Source organism: Danio rerio, chromosome 5 (genome assembly GCF_052040795.2).
Source record: "Danio rerio strain M-AB ecotype USA chromosome 5, GRCz13ab, whole genome shotgun sequence".
Classification (NCBI taxonomy): Eukaryota; Metazoa; Chordata; class Actinopteri; order Cypriniformes; family Danionidae; genus Danio; species Danio rerio.
The window spans coordinates 5,827,343-5,847,486 of NC_141025.1; the positions used below are offsets into that span (position 1 = coordinate 5,827,343).

At 37.1% G+C, this 20,144-nt stretch overlaps 1 protein-coding gene across 3 annotated transcripts in view; it reads right to left on the reverse strand.

Moving 5' to 3' along the window:
• mvb12ba (multivesicular body subunit 12Ba) overlaps positions 1-20,144 on the reverse strand; it is a 323,521-nt gene that overhangs the window by 259,816 nt on the left and 43,561 nt on the right. For all 3 annotated transcript variants that reach the window (XR_015490563.1, NM_001076606.2, NM_001431133.1), the window contains exons 3-6: positions 16,297-16,404; positions 10,194-10,290; positions 6,329-6,458; positions 3,668-3,817 (exon numbers count right to left, since the gene is read on the reverse strand). Coding sequence is in view for 2 of the 3 variants with exons in the window: in NM_001076606.2 (NP_001070074.2) it covers positions 3,668-3,817; positions 6,329-6,458; positions 10,194-10,290; positions 16,297-16,404 (485 nt within the window). In the remaining variant the exon portion in view is untranslated. The remainder of the gene's footprint in view (positions 1-3,667; positions 3,818-6,328; positions 6,459-10,193; positions 10,291-16,296; positions 16,405-20,144) is intronic.

The window sequence follows — 20,144 nt, forward strand, 5'->3', positions numbered from 1 at the left end:
ATCGTAAACATCATACATGTGAGAAAACACACATTTTACACAGGAACAGCATGTAAAAAAACACTACAAAATGCTTGACTTATCAGTTTAAAGGGTGCCGTCATGGAAAACAGGATGTATTATCAAGTATGTTAGAATTCAATTTATTTAACTAATTACTTACGGGAAGAAAAGCGCATTACATTTACATTTAGTCATTTAGCAGACGCTTTTATCCAAAGCGACTTATAAATGAGGACAAGGAAGCAATTTACACAACTATAAGAGCAACAATGAATAAGTGCTGTAGGCAAGTTTCAGGTGTGTAAAGTGTAAAAAGCAAAACATTAGTAATTTGTTTTGTTTTTTTGTATTCGATTTGCTGTTGTATAATGTTATTATTATTAGCAGTATTATTTATTATATCCATATTTATATTTGTTTTATTAAAAGCAAGCTTAGATTTGTCCACCTGTCAGGTTTTAGACCACATGGGGCACAGCATGTGTATTAGGATACTCAGGTTTTTGAGCACACTTCGGTATAATATTAGAAAGTGTGCAAGCTCTAATTAAAATGAAAGATTGCACTTAATTTTAAAAGCAAAACATATAGATTTGATCAGATCTACCGGCTTAGCAAATCATTTCCTAAACAATGGTAATTAATTACATGATTTCAATTAATTACAAGGTCTTTTAATTCTAATTGAAGGAGCAAACCTCTTTCTAATACTAAAATGAATTTTTTGTTGATAAAATTAATGAATAAATAGTTAAACATGTATTTGAAATATCGACTTTTTTGGTAACATCAATAAGGTTTTCACTGTCACTTACAAGCAATTGGTCTTAATAAAACTATAATTATCTTGGATGAAAGTCAATATCCAGTGTGCACTTTCATAAAAGTCTCAGATGAGTCTCTAAACACTATTACTATATGATTCATATAATTCACTATATGATTTTTTCCCATTTTCATCATTTTTGTTTATATACTGTGCAGCCCTATATACAATAGTGTTTATAACCAGGCAGACTTTGGTATAAACTCTGGTGTCTAATGCCTCGTTTCCACTGAGTGTACGATACGGTCCGATTCTCCACTGTAAATAGTGCCAAAGGTAAACCTCTCATCTGTATCTTTAATCTTCACCAGCACATGTAACCTCTTGTTAGAGAGGATTATTTCGTCATTCTGAGTTCACAATAGTCCAATAGGTGATATATCAGCTTCTTTGGAAAGTGTAACCAAAAAGTGGTAAGGTATGGTTCGCTTTTTGGTACCTTTTGACAATGGAAACGGCCTTAAAGGCGTACCGAACCGTACCGTACCACTCAGTGAAAGGCTGCATTTACACTGCACTGTTCAAGTGACTCAATTTTTTTCTCCCATGTGGCACAGATAGAATATGGCCCATGTACGTGTAAGCGGGAACAAATCACATGGATTCGGACTCAAATCAGATTCAAGCCCTGTTCATGTGTGGAAATTTATCCTATATGAATCGAATCTGTGTTCTCGTGTCTGCAGTGTAATCAGGTAAATCGGATTTTTACCTGTTAATGCAAGTCGCGCGTCATTAAAAAGCATAGCGAATGATGTCAAGTCTGACACTTTCTTTTCAGAACAGACTTCAGCAGAATCGCAAACCTTAAATCTCATACACGAGGACTATTGTCATATAGCACAGGTATTTAAGTATGTTATCGAGAGCGAGAGAGCGCCTAGTCCGCCACGTAACCAATGTAGACCAATATAAAATTTGTGCATACATCACGTGCATAAATCACGCCATGGAGATTACATTAAGATGCCTAAAGGTTTAAAAAAGCTTATTTTTAAAAAGAAGATGGACAAATCAGAACCTTTCTGTCATAAACTATAGTAAAACAGCGTGTCAAAGGCTGCGAACAGATTACATTCAGGAATAGAGAAAGAGCGTTCTTTAATTATCAGCTTTTAGTCAGCGCTTGCTCTTTTTTTCCTGGTCATTGCGCCTTTGCCGTGTGCTGTGTAAATGCAGATGATCGGCTACGAGTCACTTATAAAAGATGATGTAAGCAGGTCATCAAAAAAAAAAAATCGGATACAGTCACAAAATCGGAATTGACCATCAAGATCTGCAGTGTAAATGCAACCTATATGTGCCAAAAAAACGGACTATCCTGGATCTGCTGATTTACTTAAAGAGCTCATATTATGGGTTTTTGAAAATTCCCCTCCATGTAGTGTGTAACACAGCTCTAAGTGAAGTGAAGTATCCAGCTAAGGCTTAAATCTGTTAGTGTACAGTGTTTAAAACGGTTGATTCATTTATAAAAGAGTCGACTCATAGTGCTTCAAACGAGTCGCCTTGATACCAAGTCATTAGGTGTTTCGCCATGACGTACGAACGAAACCAAGTTATTCACGTGAACACGCAAACCCGGAGATTTCAAATCTGAGGCCCCGCCCTCTGACGCAGTAACGCAGACACACCCACAAACACACCCATACAAACATGCCAGTCGATTAAAGTCACATTGCAAATGGAAATTATCGAGCCTCTACCCAAAGATGAAACCTCAGCATAATAGCCAAGGAGTTGGAAACTACTGGAAACTTCTGCAAACTACATGCTACAAAGAATACTTCATCTGCGTTTGTTAAAGGAAGGATCAGTAAAGAGTAACTTACTGATGGACGTCAGGATGGGTTTCTTCCTCCATTTCTCAAGTGTAAGTACGTGCGGTTAAAGTTGTTGCCTCGTTGACTCTGGCTTGCAAATGTATTTAGTTGTGATTTATTACTTGTAACCGCGTGTACTGTATCAGGTTAACTGGCTATATTCTCATCGCGTGCAAAGTCACGCGACGCGTGCTGCTTTGTTTACGGAGCTCCGTGGACGAGGGTAGTGTGTGTGTGCGTGCGCTGTCGTCCGGAGGTATGCGTGTGTGTTTGTGTGTGTGCGCGCGCGTGCGCGTTGTCGCCCGGAGGTCTGTGTGTGTTTTTGTGTTTGTGTGCGCGGACGATGGCAATGTGTGTGTGTGTGTGTGTTTGTGTCTGTGAAAAGAGCAGAGTGAGACAAGCTAGGAGATCTCCTCAACAGTTTTTGGAGTTTTTGCTCAATAAAATAGTTAATCGTCTGAATTTTCAAGTCCATCGACTGTATTTACATTGACCCACTGGCAGCTAAAATCCACGCCTACACTATCGAGCGTGTATGAACTGTGATTACTTTTATATTGCTGACTAGCTGTTGTGCATTTCACTCTCTGACTGAAGGCAGTCGACCAATCGCAACAGGCTGTCATTGGTCCAATCAGCGCAGATTAGCTTCGCGCTAAAGAGGGGTTTGGGAACAAATGAATCACTGGACGATTCATACGGGAATCGCTGGGATAATTAGGTAAAAATAAATGCAGATTATAAGACCATGAAAGTGTTTTTTGACCTTGCATGCATATTACTGTTCTTGGGAGACCCTTACAACCAAGATATGACCCTATTTCATGTATAATATGGGCTCTTTAAGCCAAAATAATGACTAACCAAGTGTTTGCTTGTTTTTTTTTGTTGTTTGGGTTTCATTTCCTTCTTTCAGATCTTTGTTTTTTTTTTTCCGCTGCTCTTTCATCAAACACAATTCACACTTCCTCAGGTTTCAGACTAAACACAGACAGACAGACACACACACACATACTTGGGCAAGACTGGCGCTGGAGTGGAGTTGTTGGTGAGCGTCTGGATGTTATTGGTGGTGTTGTTGCTGGAGTTGTTCTGTACAGGTGAAGAGTCTTGGGTCCGTGGCACTTTCCCCATGCGGTACCAGATGCCCATATTGTTCAGCTCTCTGAAAGAGGATAAACAGAACTACATTTCACCAAACATAAACATAAACACACCCACAGATGCATTTCACTTGATCTGTATAAACACTGCTTCATTGGATGTCAGCCAGAGATACACAAATACTTCAGGCTGAGATATTTCAATTAAAACAATGCAATTAGACTGCTGATGATATTTAATGACGCTAATACTTTTATACATTTTTAAGAGAAAACTTTAAACATTAATTTTTAAAACATGCACATTTAAATAGGAAAAAAAACATGGTTTAAAGTTATTATTTTATGGAGGAACATCATTTATGCAGTAGATCAGAAATATTTCATAATAAAAACAAAAAAGTAAAATCCTGATAACATTAATATATATATATATATATATATATATATATATATATATATATATATATATATATATATATATGTGTGTGTATATATATATATATATATATATATTTTTTTTTTTTTTTTTTTTTTTTCAAATTTTTATTCATTCACTCATTAATTAATTCCCTCATTTATTTTTATCTGCTTTTCCAGGGCCGGGTAGTGGGGGCAGCAGTCTCAGGAGAGAATGCCAGACTTTCCTCTCCCGACACTTCCTCCAGCTGCTTTAGGGGGATCCTGAGACGTTCCCGGGCCAGCCGAGAGAGACAGTCTCCGTTTACACTAATACATTTTATGAAACAGCGTTTTGAAATGAAAACAATCCATGTCCACACTGGCGTTTCACCCAGCATTTCTGAAAAGATCTCCTTCAACACTACACTGCTAAAAACACACATCACATGACCACACACACTCTGGCATGTGTTGCTGTGTATGCACACCTCCCCAGATGAGAGCAGCGCACGTTGGACAGTTCATCAAGGATCTTCCACTAGATTTCGTCTCACTGTAGTTGTTAAACGTAATATTCAATCCATCTTGGCTCTGTCTAATGACTCTTCAGTCTTTTAAATCTATTACTTGTTCTCAGGTAGCGTGTTTTGGAAGAGCGCAAAGATAAGTTAATATATTATTTAATATAACCACGTACACTGATTCTGCAAATCTGACTGATTGCTTGCCTTTATTTCCCATATTGTATAAACTTATTGTACGCTACACTTTTAGAATGGCCATTATTGATTATTAAATTTCAAAATCATGCACAGTTGAAGTCATAATTATTAGCCCCCCTGATTTATTAGCCAGTTTAACAGAGAGCAGATTTCTTCAACACATTTCTAAACATAATAGTTTTAATAACTCATCTCTAATAACTGATTTATTTTATCTTTGCCATGATGACAGTAAATAATATTTGACTATATATTTTTCAAGACACTTCTATACAGCTTAAAGTGACATTTAAAGGCTTAACTAGGTTAACTAGGCAGATTAGGGTAATTAGGCAAGTTATTGTATAACAATGGTTTGTTCTGTAGACTATCGAAAAAATATATAGCTTAAAGGGGCTAATAATATTGTCCTTAAAATGGTGTTAAAAAAAATTAAAAACAGCTTTTATTCTACCTGAAAGAAAATAAATAAGCCTTTCTCCAGAAGAAAAAATATTATCAGACATACTGTGAAAATGTCCTTGCTCTGTTAAACATAATTTGGTAAATATTTAAAAAAATTAAATAAAACTCAAGTGGGGGCTAATAACTCTGATTTCATATGTATATATTGTTCATTCACTGCCCACCTGCAGATCAATATTCATTTATTCATGAAATACTAATGAACTGTGCTTTACTGATATTTTAAATATAAATCGCAATTAATGTCATCCAAAATTATGTATACATAAATACACACATGCATATATTAGAGAAAATGTTTATTTATTATATATCCAATAATATATATGCATATATTACCAATTATATATAAATTTAGATATCTATGTAACAAAAATATTCACATAGTTTTGTTTCTATGTATATGGCCATGTGGTGGCACAGTGGGTAGCGCTGTCGCCTCACAGTGAGAAGATCGCTGGTTTGAGCCTCGGCTGGGTCAGTTGGCATTTCTGTGTGGAGTTTGCATGTTTTCCTCATGTTGGTGTGGGTTTCCTCCGAGTGCTCCGGTTTCGCCCACAGTCCAAACACATGCGCTATAGGTGAATTTGGTAAGCTAAATTGTCCGTAGTGTATGATTGTGAATGAGTGTATGGGTGTTTCCCAGTGATGGGTTGCATCTGGAAAAACATCCCTGATTAATAAAGGGACTAAGTCGAATAGAAAATGAATGAATGTATTTATGTGTATTACATATACATAATAAATATATATAATGCACAGAAACTCACGATTAATCTTCGGCCAGCACTAATGTTACCATATTACATTTACAGCCTGTAAAGTCGGTTCAAGGCAAAATATATTATTAATAAATATACACAAACTATGCTTGTATGAATTCAAAAATAATATTACTAGTTTACTATTATTCATTTGCTCATAAAACACTAATGAAGTGCGCTTCAAACATCACGAAGGCATTTTCTATGTTGTGTAACTGACCCTATGAAGGTGTACTGTGGTGGAGCCTGTTTCGAGCGTCCTAAAATGCGGATGTCACAGATGGCGGCTTCAGTGGAGTCTCTCGGGATGAACTTAATGCATAACCTCCTCTTCCTGAACGCCGGCTCTTCTGCAGATACACAAACAGGACACCATGAAGAAAGTGAAAGGGAGATTCACAACAGACAGAGAAAACAGACAAAACGGGGTCAGCGCTTGAAATCAAAGAGGATCATTTCACACAAGATCGATTAATTATTTAACATGAAACAGAAACTAAACCCACAAAGGAGGCTGAATTCATTATCGGTCTGCACGTCTGAAAGCAAATACATTAGTGGCAAACAAGCATCTCTTTAAAGCTGGTTAACGTTGCTCCTTGGTTTATTTACAGCGGTTTTATTCACGCTGGCTTAAGTATGTGAACAAGGGCTGCACAATACTGGAATAATATGCAATATTTTTGTTATATTGAGCGTTGTGATAATGAAGTTTCGGTAACACTTTACAATAAGGTTCATTAGATAATGCTTTTACTAACATGAACAACACATGTACAGCATTTATGAATCAAAATTGAACAATTACTAATGCATTATTAACATTTAAGTCCATGCTTGTTAACATTAGTTAATGTACCATGAGTTAACATGAACTAACAATGAACAGCTGTATTTTCATTAACTAACGTTTATTAACATGAATAAATACTGTAGTAAATGTATTGTTCATTGTTTGTTCATGTTAGTAAATGCATTACTTAATATTAACTAATGAACCTTATTGTAAAGTGTGACCGAAGTTTCTTGCATACAACTTGGAAGGTGCTATTTTATTAGCAATTTAAAAATGTATAATTTATATTAGGATCATACTAAATTAAGATAAACAGGTGATAGATATTTTTAAGTATGTTTTTATTTTATTATATATATATATATATTACAAGTCAAAATTATTAGCCCCCATTAAATTCTTTTTTTCTTTTTAAATATTTCTTATTTCTTGATGTTTAACAGAGCAAGGAATTTTTTTTACAGTGAGTCTGTTGTTTTTTTCTTCTGGAGAAAGTCTTATTTGTTTTATTTTTGGCTAAAATAAAAGCAGCTGAATTATTTTTTTTTTTTTAACATTTTAGGGTCAATATTATTAGGCACTTTTATGGCCCGTTTCCACTGAGTGGTACGGTAAGGTTTGGTATGCTTTTATGGCCGTTTCCACTGTCAAAAGGCGTACGGAACCGAACCGTACCATACAACTTTTTCGGCACCCTTTCGCAAGGGTACCAAACATGAGAAAGGGTAACAAAAGGCGAAGCTAGATGCGCAGCTGAACGCTATTGGTTTACAGAGATGCGTCATTCGCTTACGCAACAAGCCAGAATGAAAACAAAAGAGCCGCCATATTTAAAATACACAGTCGAGAGATTACAGCATATATATATATATATATATATATATATATATATATATATATTTAATAACGAGCCATGGTTGAACTGGGCTCAAACAAACCATGTCGTCGTTTTGATGAACAGCTACAATGCCAAAAAAAGAGCAGATTAACCCTGTGCCCCTGTGCCCCTGAGCCAGTCTGAAGCGCGAGCAGTTTTGCGTTCTTGCTTGCGCTCGCAGCTCGTCTATATCTAAATCTTCTTGAGCTGATGATAATATTGCGCGCTTGATTATTGACGTGCTTTTGAAACCCGTTCCTGTCAGACAGTGACAAACGTGAGAGTGAAACACGAAAAAACAAAGGAGAAGCCGGAAAACAAGGAGCACATTATTTTTTCAGCAAACAGGAACAAACTGCCATGTTTAATATCATCACCTTTTACACTAATATGAACTGGGAATGATGGAATGACTCTCTAACAGAGGCTACAGGTGCTGCTGAAGATGACAGACACAGATGAGAGGTTTGCTCTGACTGTGGGCTATATTTTGTATTGTTTTTGAACCTAAATAAGGACTAAATGTATGCTGTGTGTAGTTCTTCTGTAGGTGGTAACATAACCAACTGTAATGGGCTTTATGTGTTCATATATGATGCATTCATCTATTTAATATAACTATAGACGTTATATTTATTGATCTGCAGTTATAATCAAATCATGTTCATAGAAAGGTTAGTAATAAACATTTAGTGGAAACGCAAGCCTGATAAAGGTGACCCGTACCGACCCGAACCATACTGTACTGTACCAGTCAGTGGAAACGAGCCATTAGCTACTATTTTTCGATAGTCTATAGAACAAATAAAAATCGCTATATGCCAAATTACCCTAACCTGCCTAGTTAAGGCATTAAATGTCACTTTAGGTTGTACAGAAGTGTCTTAAAAATATCTGGTTGAATATTATTTACTGTCATTATGGTAAAGATAAAATAAATCAGTTATTAGAAATGAGTTAGTAAAACTATTATGTTTAGAAATGTGTTGAAACAAATCGTCTCTCAGTTAAATAATTCAGGGGGGGTTAAATATATATATATATATATATATATATATATATATATATATATATATATATATATATATATATCCTGCTTCCTATTGGCTGTTGTCCTTTTCCTCTATTGTCCGAGGGTTTAAATACATTAATAAATATATTAATGAAACGATATTGTTCAGTGTGACCAAGATAGTAAAGACCTCATCTGATTGGTCAGATTAGGATAAACAACCTATGCATGAAGCACACAAATGTTTGGCACAAAATAATGTGTTTTACTTATTGCCTTTCTCTGCAATATAGATATTTAATTAGATTTATTTATTTCTTAAAAAAAAAAAAATCAGTTTATTGTGACGTCACATGAAGCGGCTTCTGGGTCCAAGCACCATATCAAACTGTATGGGGAGGCTCATCAATTGGTAATAATAAATATATTTATACAACAGTTCTGTCTGGTTCTCAAATCTGATTGGCTGATAGCCGTGTGATATTCTGCAATATCAGCACCCGTACAGCCTCTTTACCCTTTGTGTATTACTCCGCCCACATACAGCCAGCAAAAAGCAGACACTACAGATCTAAAGTTTAAAAGATGCTTGCTCAGCTGTTTAACTGTCAGCTTATGATTTGAATCCAATGCGGAAGAAAGTAGTTCCTCATACAAAAGGGTTTTTGAGACTCTCCATGTTTGATTTTGTTTTTATATTCACAATTATGTCGTCAAACTGTTGTTTAAACGCAATATCACACTCGTAGCAGTGCGATGTGGCTGTATATCGGCACTGGTGGGGGCACTAAGGCACGCATGCCTCCCACCCGTGCCGATATACAGCCATATCACACTGCTACGTGTGATATTGCTCATATATATATATATATATATATATATATATATATATATATATATATATATATATATATATATATATATATATATATATATATATATATATATATATATATATATATATAGTGATCGTGTTTTTTTATGTTTTATGCCTAATATCAGATGGCCAAGTGATAAATTCTTTATAAATTGTTAAAATATTGGTCCAGAAACTATATAAAGTATACTATATGCAATATAAAAATTTACTTTAATGTTTGATATGACTAAAAGTAGCGCATTGGAGCCAGAAACAGTATTTCACACGTCACGACTTAACAAGCAGATACACAATTATTAAATAACAAAATGATTAACAATTATTTAATAAAAATACATTGCATCATGGTTGAAATGGAGTTTGATGAAGCACAAGCTTAGTACATTGCATATACTATTACCGCAATGATTTTTCGATATATTGTGCAGTACTAGTGTGAACATAAATGCTTCAAAACTAAGCTGGATTTCACATTTTGCATTTTGAGAGAGAGTGAACTGTAAATGCGTGGGGCTCTTACGTGTGTCCACGGTTTCCTGAATGGGAATGAATCCCACAGGCAGCGTGTCCTTGATGTCGATGAGCTTCATGTCTACAAGCACGTTTCCTAAATGACTCTGAGGAGAGAAAAAAGGAAGCACATACAGAAGAATGTAAATAAGCGAATCCTATAGCAATGTCCTTCAAATGTTCGCATTCATTTTAGGTTAAATTTAGGTTACAGCATTCATTTTTACTGAAACGTAAGCTTCCATCGAACAAAATAGTACATTAGTGCCATAGCTTAACCAATCAAAGATATTATAGTTTTGCATTTTTAAAGTCCACATGAACCGAAAGCTGCGACAAGCCTCTTTATATTAAAGATCATATAAAGATATTATAGGTGCGTCCCAAATCACACACTTATCCACTATTCTACGCCATTTTGTAGTATGAATAGTGTAAGTAGTGCGTTTACACTGAAAACCCTAAAAAAGAATAAGTGCACTTTAGAGCTGCACAATTAATCGTTAAAAGATCGCAATCTCGATTCCTTAGACGATCTAAATCCAGCATTTCTACGATTCTGTCAATCATATTTTCAAGTTCAGGAGAGAAGAAAAGGCGGCTGCTCGAGTCTTTTCATTGTTTCACATACATTGCTCAGTGACACTGACACCTCCAAATGATGTTGAATGAGTCACATACTGTATTTATAAGGTATAATTCACCTAAAAATGTCATTTTTGTCTTCATATAATGATGTTTTCGCTGCCGGGAAAAATCACACGTGACGTGAGCTGCTGACCGTGAGCTGTTATCACAGAGAGGGCGCGCGCTCTACTTAATGATAGACGCATGCGCGTCTACTTTAGTGAACAGAATCTGCATATGTTGCGAGTAACAGGTATTAAAGTTGTAAATAATATTCAGTTTGTGGCACAGAGTGATCGTTTGGGAGCCGCGTGAAGTATGAACAAGCACTTAGCAGTCAGAATGAAACAGACTGTGTGTGCACTTTATTTAAATGATCATATCGCATTTTAGAGTTATGATTACGGCAAGCGTTTGATATGCTTTTTTTTTCTTTCATAACGAACACACAGTTGTGCATGAAAATAAATGTTTACAATGTCAGTATAACTGCTCTAGCCTATATAATGTTGAATATAATCTGATAATAGCAAATGTCTGATTTTACCAGTGAAAAAAATGGTCTAATATGACAGATTGCAAGCATATATCTCAAACATAATAATTCAACATCAGAATTATTAAGTAGAATATAATTATTTATAAAAACCAGCAGACCTACACATAATATTATTATCGATGTTGTGCCATATGTTTGTTTTTACCATACCTTTATTTTACATCTACAGAATCGTGAGAAAATAGTGATCTTTATTTTGAGCAAAAAAAAAAAAAGATCGCGATTCTCATTTTAGCCAGAATCGTGCAGCTCTAGTGCACTTTAAATACCCGGATGATGCTTTCATTCAACCGGTAATATGAAGTGTAGACTGTTGGACACTTCACACACTCTACAGCCGCTGCTTTGCTCATGTAGCGGAAGGGGCGGAGCTATCGGGCGCGCATGTTAGATTACTTTATTTTTAATTGTGAAAGCAGTATTCTATGAGAGTGATTATAGCGCCTCCCGATGGTGAATGCGGTTATATTCATGGCAGGTATTATTTGCTACTTGGGTCATTTATTTAGCTAATTTGGCAACCGTCAAATGTCATTAGGGAAACGGTTTAAATTTTCGCTTAGTAAAAAAAAAACATTAGTGCTTCATTTGGGACAACACGGCATTCAAGTACTATGCTATTAAGTGTAATTTAAGACCTATTTTATTTTAAGCTTAAGATGAATTAAAGGAATGTTCTTGAAGAAATCAAGTGTTGGGGTTATCTTCATTCATTAGGGGATATCCTGAGGGTTTTCCTGCATGTGCTGTTTTGTCAACACTCAGATGTATGAGTTCACCGAGACTAAACTAACAGTTGCTGAATCCCTAAACATTCATAAAAGCAAAACTAAACCACAAATATTGCCTTAAAGTTCTTTCCACTCGAGTTTTAAAAAGACTGGACTAAACCACAGAGACTGAGGGAGAGGAAGCGTCTTTGTTTCCATGAACAAAAAGAAATTGTCTAAAAAAACAAATAGAAGAGATCCTGTGACAAATTATAGTGAGCCCTACAGCTCCAACAAGATGTTATGTTAAATAAACACTCTAGCATGAGCATGCATTAAATGTGTGAAAAGTTCAACCCTGTTTTCAGCCTTTAGACTAAATTATGCAGTATTAAAGTTATGAGCTTTCAAAAAATATCCTATTTGCAGGATGTAATGTAGCTGTAATTAAATGTAAACAATCTGCAAAGTTGTCCATTAGAAAAGTGCATTATAAATAAACATAGTGCTCTATTTTAAAGATCTAGGCGCAAAGTTCAAAGCGCAGGCTGCAAAAGCATTAAGGGTGTGTCTGAATCCAAGTTTGCTATTTTAAAGACGGAAAAATCCGCTTTGCGCCATGGCGAATGGTCTAACAGGGTTGAGCTTATTCTTTTAACGACTTATTGGTGTGTTTTGAGAATAAACCAATCAGAGTCTCATCTCCCATTCCCTATAAGAGTCAGTTGTGTAACACCCAAGCGGCAACCTCCCGCTCTCCCTCAGGAATCCAATACGGAAGTAACTAAAACTGCAATTCATCCGAAATTCTGCTAGTCCTGGCCACTCCTGGCTCCAAAATAGGGCAAATTTCAATTGAGTCCACTGTTAGAATGGCCAACTTTACAGCAGAAAAAAGGTGTTTACAGCCTGGTACAAAAACAGATTTTGGTTCATACAGCTAATATTACCCTTCATGACAACTGTGAGGGGGGTGAATTTTTTTTAGAACTCATCCGTTTCTTTTATTCATTCATTCATTCATTCATTCATTCATCTTTTCTGCCACTTTTCCGGGGCCGGGTCGTGGGGGCAGCAGTTTTAGGAGAGAACCCCAGACTTCCCTATCCCCAGACACTTCCTCCAGCTCCTCCGGGGGGATCCCGAGGCATTCTAAGGCCAGCCGAGAGACATAGTCCCTCCAGCGTGTCCTGGGTCTTTCCCGAGGCCGCCTCCCGGTGGGACATGCCTGGAACACCTCCCTAGGTAGGCATCCAGGAGGCATCTGAAACAGATGCCCGAGCCACCTCAGCTGACTTCTCTTGATGTGGAGGAGCAGCGACTCTACAAAATCCAAAGCTCATGACCATAGGTGAGAATAGGAACGTAGATTGACCGGTAAATCGAGAGCTTTGCCTTTCGGCTCAGCTCCTTCTTCACCACAACGGACCGGTACATCGACCGCATTACTGCTGCTGCTGCACCGATCTGCCTGTCAATCTCACGTTCCATCCTTCCCTCACTCATGAACAAAACCCCGAGATACTTAAACTCCTCCACCTGGGGTAAGGACTTTCCTCCAACCTGGAGATGTTTCCTTTATATTAAGTTATATTAAGTTTGCATAATTAAGGGCGTGGTCACTTGATTGACAGCTAGGTCTCGTTGGTCGCCGTCACGTCACCTCAGCTGAATCCTGCTGATTAGCCACTGAACTTGCCATATTTATCGTATTTCTGTGTTGTTTTATGTGGCTTTACACAGTCGACTGTCTTTTGGACTTGTTTCCAACAATTATTAGATGGCATGGCATTCTGAGTGCACTTAATTGTGCTCACAAACCATTCACGTGGCCTCCGTTTCCCATGTAAGTAAAGTTACATACTTATATACCATCTCTATACATGTATTTGTTTTATTTAAGATCATTTATCGTTTATATTTATATTTAGAGCTGTAATGCACTGCAGAATCTGTCAGATTGATTAGCTGTAGGCTCTAGAACCGTCATCTGAAGCGTTGTCATACAGTGTTAAGCAGGATTTCATCAATAGTCTTACATTAACTAACACAGACTATATCTGAAGTGTTTATAAGTAATTTGCGTTTTCCCCCTGTTGAAAAACGTCATAAGAGCAATGTTTAGTGGCTCACTGTATTACAGCAGTGTTTTTAAAAGTCTAAACACTTTATTGATATAGTATACAACCAAGCACAAGTGTTCAGAACACAAACGAGTCGCAGGTGATAAAGTATTAAGCGTTTCTCCCAAAGTAAAGTGTGTCTGAACCAGGTCCAAGCTAAATGCCAGCAGGTGTCTGTAGCTCCGCTCACTCTCCGCCTCTTTGCCCTTGTTTGGTATCCCGCCGTCGGTGTGATGACGCGCAAACAAAATGGCGACGGTTGGCCGCGCCTACTTGTGGCTTCTTTTGCGCTCTTTAGAAACCTATGGGTGACGTCACTGATACTACGTCCATATATTTTACAGTCTATGGTTACACCATAGCGAATTTGCTATTTTAATGACAGACTTTGTAAGTGAAAAAACAGAGCATCTACAGCGCAAGAATGAGAGAATTAGCCTCCTCATTCTTTACTTTTACTCTTTCATGGATAAGGAAACATGTTGTACGCACAGCCATCCATTAGCCTACATAATTAATTTTGTTTGTTAAGCCCAAAGATTTGTTTCAAAACTATTTCTAAATTCAGTTCTAATATCCAGCAAACGAATAAAAGAACTATAATAATCTACTGTGCTCACTCTGGATTTAAGAGTTATATCCAAACACACATGCTAGGCCCCAAATGATCCAAAACCCCACAGGTGGGCAAATCTAAGCTTGGTTTTAATAAAACAAATATGCATATAACAAATAATACTGCTAATAATAACATTATACAAAAGCAAATTGTCATGAATAAACTGAAAAAGCCCTCTGAGATGAAGAAGGCATGAAGGCAGTGGTTTTTAAATTTATGTAGAAAATAATAATTTTTTTAACATTTCATTCCATTAATTCTTTGTTATTTGTAAACACATTTGTTTTAGCTTTACATCCTGTGTGTATTAAGCAATGTGAGAAAAGTTCAATGTAATATATAGCTGAAATCAGAATTATAAGCCCCCAGTATATATTTTCCCCAATTTCTGGTTAAAAGAAAGAAGATTTTTTCAACATATTTCTAAACATAATAGTTTTAATAATTCATTTCTAATAACTGATCTATTTTATCTTTGCCATGATGACAGTAAATAATATTAGACTAGATATTTTTTAGGATACTAATATTCAGATTACAGTGACCTTAAAAGACTTAACTAGGTTAATTAGGCAGGTTAGGGTAATAGGGTAAGTCATTGTATAGCAGTGGTTTGATCTATAGACAATAGGGAAAAACATATTGCCTAAGGGGGCTAATAATATTAACCTTAAAACGGTCTTTAAAAATCTAAAACTTTTTATTCTAGTCAAAATAAAACAAATAGGAAAAAATAATATAGCAAATACTCTGAAAAATTCCTTGAACACTCTGAAATGGAAGTTTTGTTTCAAATGCAATAAATACAGAAAGACCAATTAAAAAAAGACTTGGCCAATCACCTGACCAATTAGAGCAGAGTTGTCTAATGGTAGAGAGGGGTTTACAGACTTTGAGCCCCGAACTGATTAAAAAAAACCTATAAATTAATTGCAAAATTATTACAATTTTATATACACACCTACAAATATACACAATATTATATATTTCATATACACCCTAATACATATTCTGAGAAAATTACAATGTTTACTGATCTTAGATGCATTTAAGCCTGTCAATTCCCGGAGGGCCAAAGTTCTGCAGATTTTAGGATCAACCTCCTCCAGCTCACACCTGCTTAAGAGTCTCTAGTGGTCTTGAACACCTTGATTAGTTGGATCAGCTGTGTTTGATTTGAGTTGGAGCAAAATTGTGCACAGCTGTGGCCCTCTAGGAATCCAGTTTGAGACCCATGCTAACAATATTAAGCTAGTTAAAATACCACATGACCAGCTTTTTAAAGAATGTTTAAGCAAACACGGCTTTGTTTTTTGCTAATTAGGTAAAGCTGTGCATGACAAGTCTCAAGCGTCCAAAATAAAATATTATGGCCAAAAATTGCCAATTAATTCTGATTTCAACTGCATTTATTTATGTAATGTTACCACTGAAATCTCCTTCATTTCTGATAAAGAACTGTAGAAATGACTCACATTCTCTTTGGAAAATGCCCTGGTGAAGCACAGATAGCGGGTCACCTTGGATTTGAACAGACCATCTTTCCACAAGTCTGCGTCAATCCCATCTGTGGTCTGTGCAACCTAAAAGCAAGACAATAATGCATTACAATATACCGCTTTTCCATTGGCAGAACATCAATTTTCTCATGAAGAACACCACAAACCAATATATCAAGACAAAACATTTATTCACATTAAGGGTCCAAAAAACGGATTTTTCCAAAAAAGGATCTCTAATTTAGGATTCAATCTAGGGTAGTCATTTACACGTACTTTAATTATCTACTCAAGGGCTTGTAGGGAATTAACTTTAATGACATAAAAAAAAAAATTCTAGGAGACAGCCAGACATACAACCAACCAACAAACTGTTTTTAAGGTTAATTGTTTGAGTGAGCAGAGAGTGTATGTTTTGATGGTTAGTTACTAACCCTGAATAGTTAGTCACATGTGTTGTGTTGTGTGTGCGTGTGTGTGTGTGTGTGTGTGTATATTTACAGTGCATCCTGAAAATATTCATAGCGCTTCACTTTTACCACATTTTTTTTTATGTTACAGCCTTATTCCAAAATGCATTCAATTCATTTGTTTCTTCAACATTCTACACGCAATCCCCCATAATGGCAATGTGAAAAAAAGTGTTTGTGAAATTGTAGCAAATTTATTAAATATGAAAAGCTGAGAAATCACATGTACATCAGTATTCACGGCCTTTGCTCAATACTTTGTTGATGCACCTTTGGCAGAAATTACAGCCTCAAATCGTTTTGAATATGATGCCACAAGCTCGGCACATCTGTCTTCAGGATTTTTTGCCCATTCCTCTTTGCTGTACCTCTCAAGCTCTATCAGGTTGGATGGGAAGTGACAGTGTACAGCCATTTTCAGATCTCGCCAGAGATGTTCAATAGGATTTAGTCTGGGCTCTGGCTTGGCCACTCAAGGACATTCACTAAGTTGTTGTGGAGCCACTCCATTGATATTTTGGCGGTGTGCTTTGGGTTATTGTCCTGCTGGAAGATGAACTGTCGCCCCAGTCTGAGGTCAAGAGCACTCTGAAGCAGGTTTTCCTTCAGGATGTCTCTGTACATTGCTGCATTCGTCTTTCCCTCTATCCTGACTAGTCTTCCAGTTCCTGCTGCTAAAAAACATCCCCACAGCATGATGCTGCCACCACCATGCTTCACTGCAGGGATGGTATTAGCCTGGTGATGAGCGCTGCCTGGTATTCTCTAAGCGTAACACCTGGCATTCACTCCAAAGAGTTGAATTTTAGTCTCATCAGAGCAGAGAATTTAGTTTCTTATGGTCTGAGAGTCCTTCAGATGCCTTTTGGCGAATTTCAGATGGGGAGTGTCTTCCGTCTGCCCACTCTACCATACAGGCCTGGTTGGTGGATTGCTGCACAGATGGTTGTCCTTCTGTAAGGTTCTCCTCTCTCCACAGATGAATGCTGGAGCTTAGACAGAGTGACCATCGGGATATTGATCACCTTCCTGACTAAGGACCTGATCACTCAGCTTAGATGGCCGGCCAGCTCTAGGAAGAGTCCTGCTGGTTCCAAACATCTCTCACTTATGGATGATGGAGGCCGCTGTGCTCATTGGAACTTTCAGAGCAGCAGAAATGTTTCTGTAACCTTCCCCAGCCTTGTGCTGAGACAATCCTGCCTCGGAGGTCTACAGACAACTCCTTAGTCTTCATGCTTGGTTTTTGCTTTGATATACATTGTCAACCCCGGGATCTTATGTAGACAGGTGTAAAATCATGTCCAATCAAATGAAAGAAATCAAGCTGCTGAAACATCTTAAGAATGATCAGTGGAAACTGAATGTACCTGAACTCAATTTAGAGCTTTATGGCAAAGGCTGTCAATACTGATGTATATGTGATTTTTCAGCTTTTTTATTTTTCATAAATTTGCAACAATTTCAAAAACTCTTTTTTTCACATTGTCATTATGGGGTATTGTGTGTAGAATTTTGAGGAAATAAATAAATATAATCCACTTTGGAATAAGACTGTAACAGCGCTATGAATACTTTCCAGATGCACAATATATATATATATATATATATATAAAGAGAGAGAGAGAGAGAGAGAGAGAGAAAGAGAGAGAGAGAGAGAGAGAGGGAGAGAGAGAGAGAGAGAGAGAGAGAGAGAGAGAGAGAGAGAGAGAGAGAGAGAGAGAGAGAGAGAGAGAGAGAGAGAGAGAGAGAGAGAGAGAGAGAGAGAGAGAGAGAGAGAGAGAGAGAGAGAGAGAGAGAGAGAGAGAGAGAGAGAGAGAGAGAGAGAGAGAGAGAGAGAGAGGCTCCTTCAACCCATAAGAATTACATAAGATTGTCCGATAGGTCAGATTTATTGGTGGATTAATTTTTGGTCACCCAGGACATCGGGCAACCGGTTTTGTGAACCCTGAATTTTTTTTTACTGATTTAGTTTGAACAATAAAGTTAGCTGTTTAGGCCCTGTCCACACAACATTTTTTGACGTCATTTATCCACACAAAAACACTGTATCAAGTGACTGAAACAGAAACTTTCTGAAAACCCTAGCCAGGGTGAAACTGAAACTCTATGAAACAATGTGGTGTTGTTGCCACTACAACTAGAGTTTTTGTCTCATGACATCAGTGGGGTTTTCTCCTTTCTGATTGGTCAACGTGCCTGGGTTCACACCAAATGCAGAAGATGCGACTGAGTGTAGTAATGCGCAGCTCAATACTAAAATATCAATATGGATTCTCCAATAAAAACATTGATACTTTAATTTTGATACTTCAGTGATTTAAGGCAATTATTTCAATAGCTGGAACACAGTGGAAAGCAATTAAACTATTGAGATCTAGTTTAAATATCATGCGTTGATGGGAACTTCTTTTATTTCTGCCTGGGGAAGTGTGTAGCACAGCTATATTGTAAATAAGGCCACCACCTCAATACATTTCCAAGTTTAAAATTAATTAAAAAATTCTCTGTTTGAAGCAAGGCAAGGCAAGTATATTTATATAGAACATTTCATACACAGTGGCAATTCAAAGTAGAGATCTGCGCGGGACTAAATTTCCCGCTTACATACAATTTCCCGCTTGCATAAAAATCCCGCTTACATTCAGCATTTGTTGTCCCGCTGCCCGACTCGCCCCGTTTTCTACCCGCCGCGCCCGATCCCGCTAAAGAGTGGGCGGAGAACAAAACCGAAAACCACCCAGATATACAGTCCAATATAGTCCAAACAGCATATAACAAGCATTCGCGCACGCACGCACACACGCACGCACGCACACACACACACGCACACACACACACACACACACACACACACACACACACACACACACACAGCAACAAAAAAGCTAAATACAGCATCGCGCTATTTCATTTAGCACATACATATGCGCGCTCGCTCGAGAGTCGGGAGCGATATTGCTAGACGGCCGCTCCCGTCCCAAATTGAACCCGTTACCGACTGCTCCCGCGGTTTATTCGGAAATTTATTTCCGTGCCGCAGAAATCCGGTCGGGTCCCAGACCTCTAATTCAAAGTGCTTTACATAAACAGGAATAAAAGAGAAAATTGTAAGGAAAAAATAAAAAAATAAATAAATAAAAAAAGCGATGATTTAAAGCACACTACTTTTTTTACATTTGGTAGACACCAAGACGTTTTTGCACCTTGAGTATTGGATCGATACTGCCGAAACCAGCCAGGATTTTACTCAGGATCGGATTGGAAATCTATGGTATCTAACACCTATTCTACATAGAGACATATTGTACATGATAACAGAAAATGCATTGCGTATTCCACATCATTTGCACC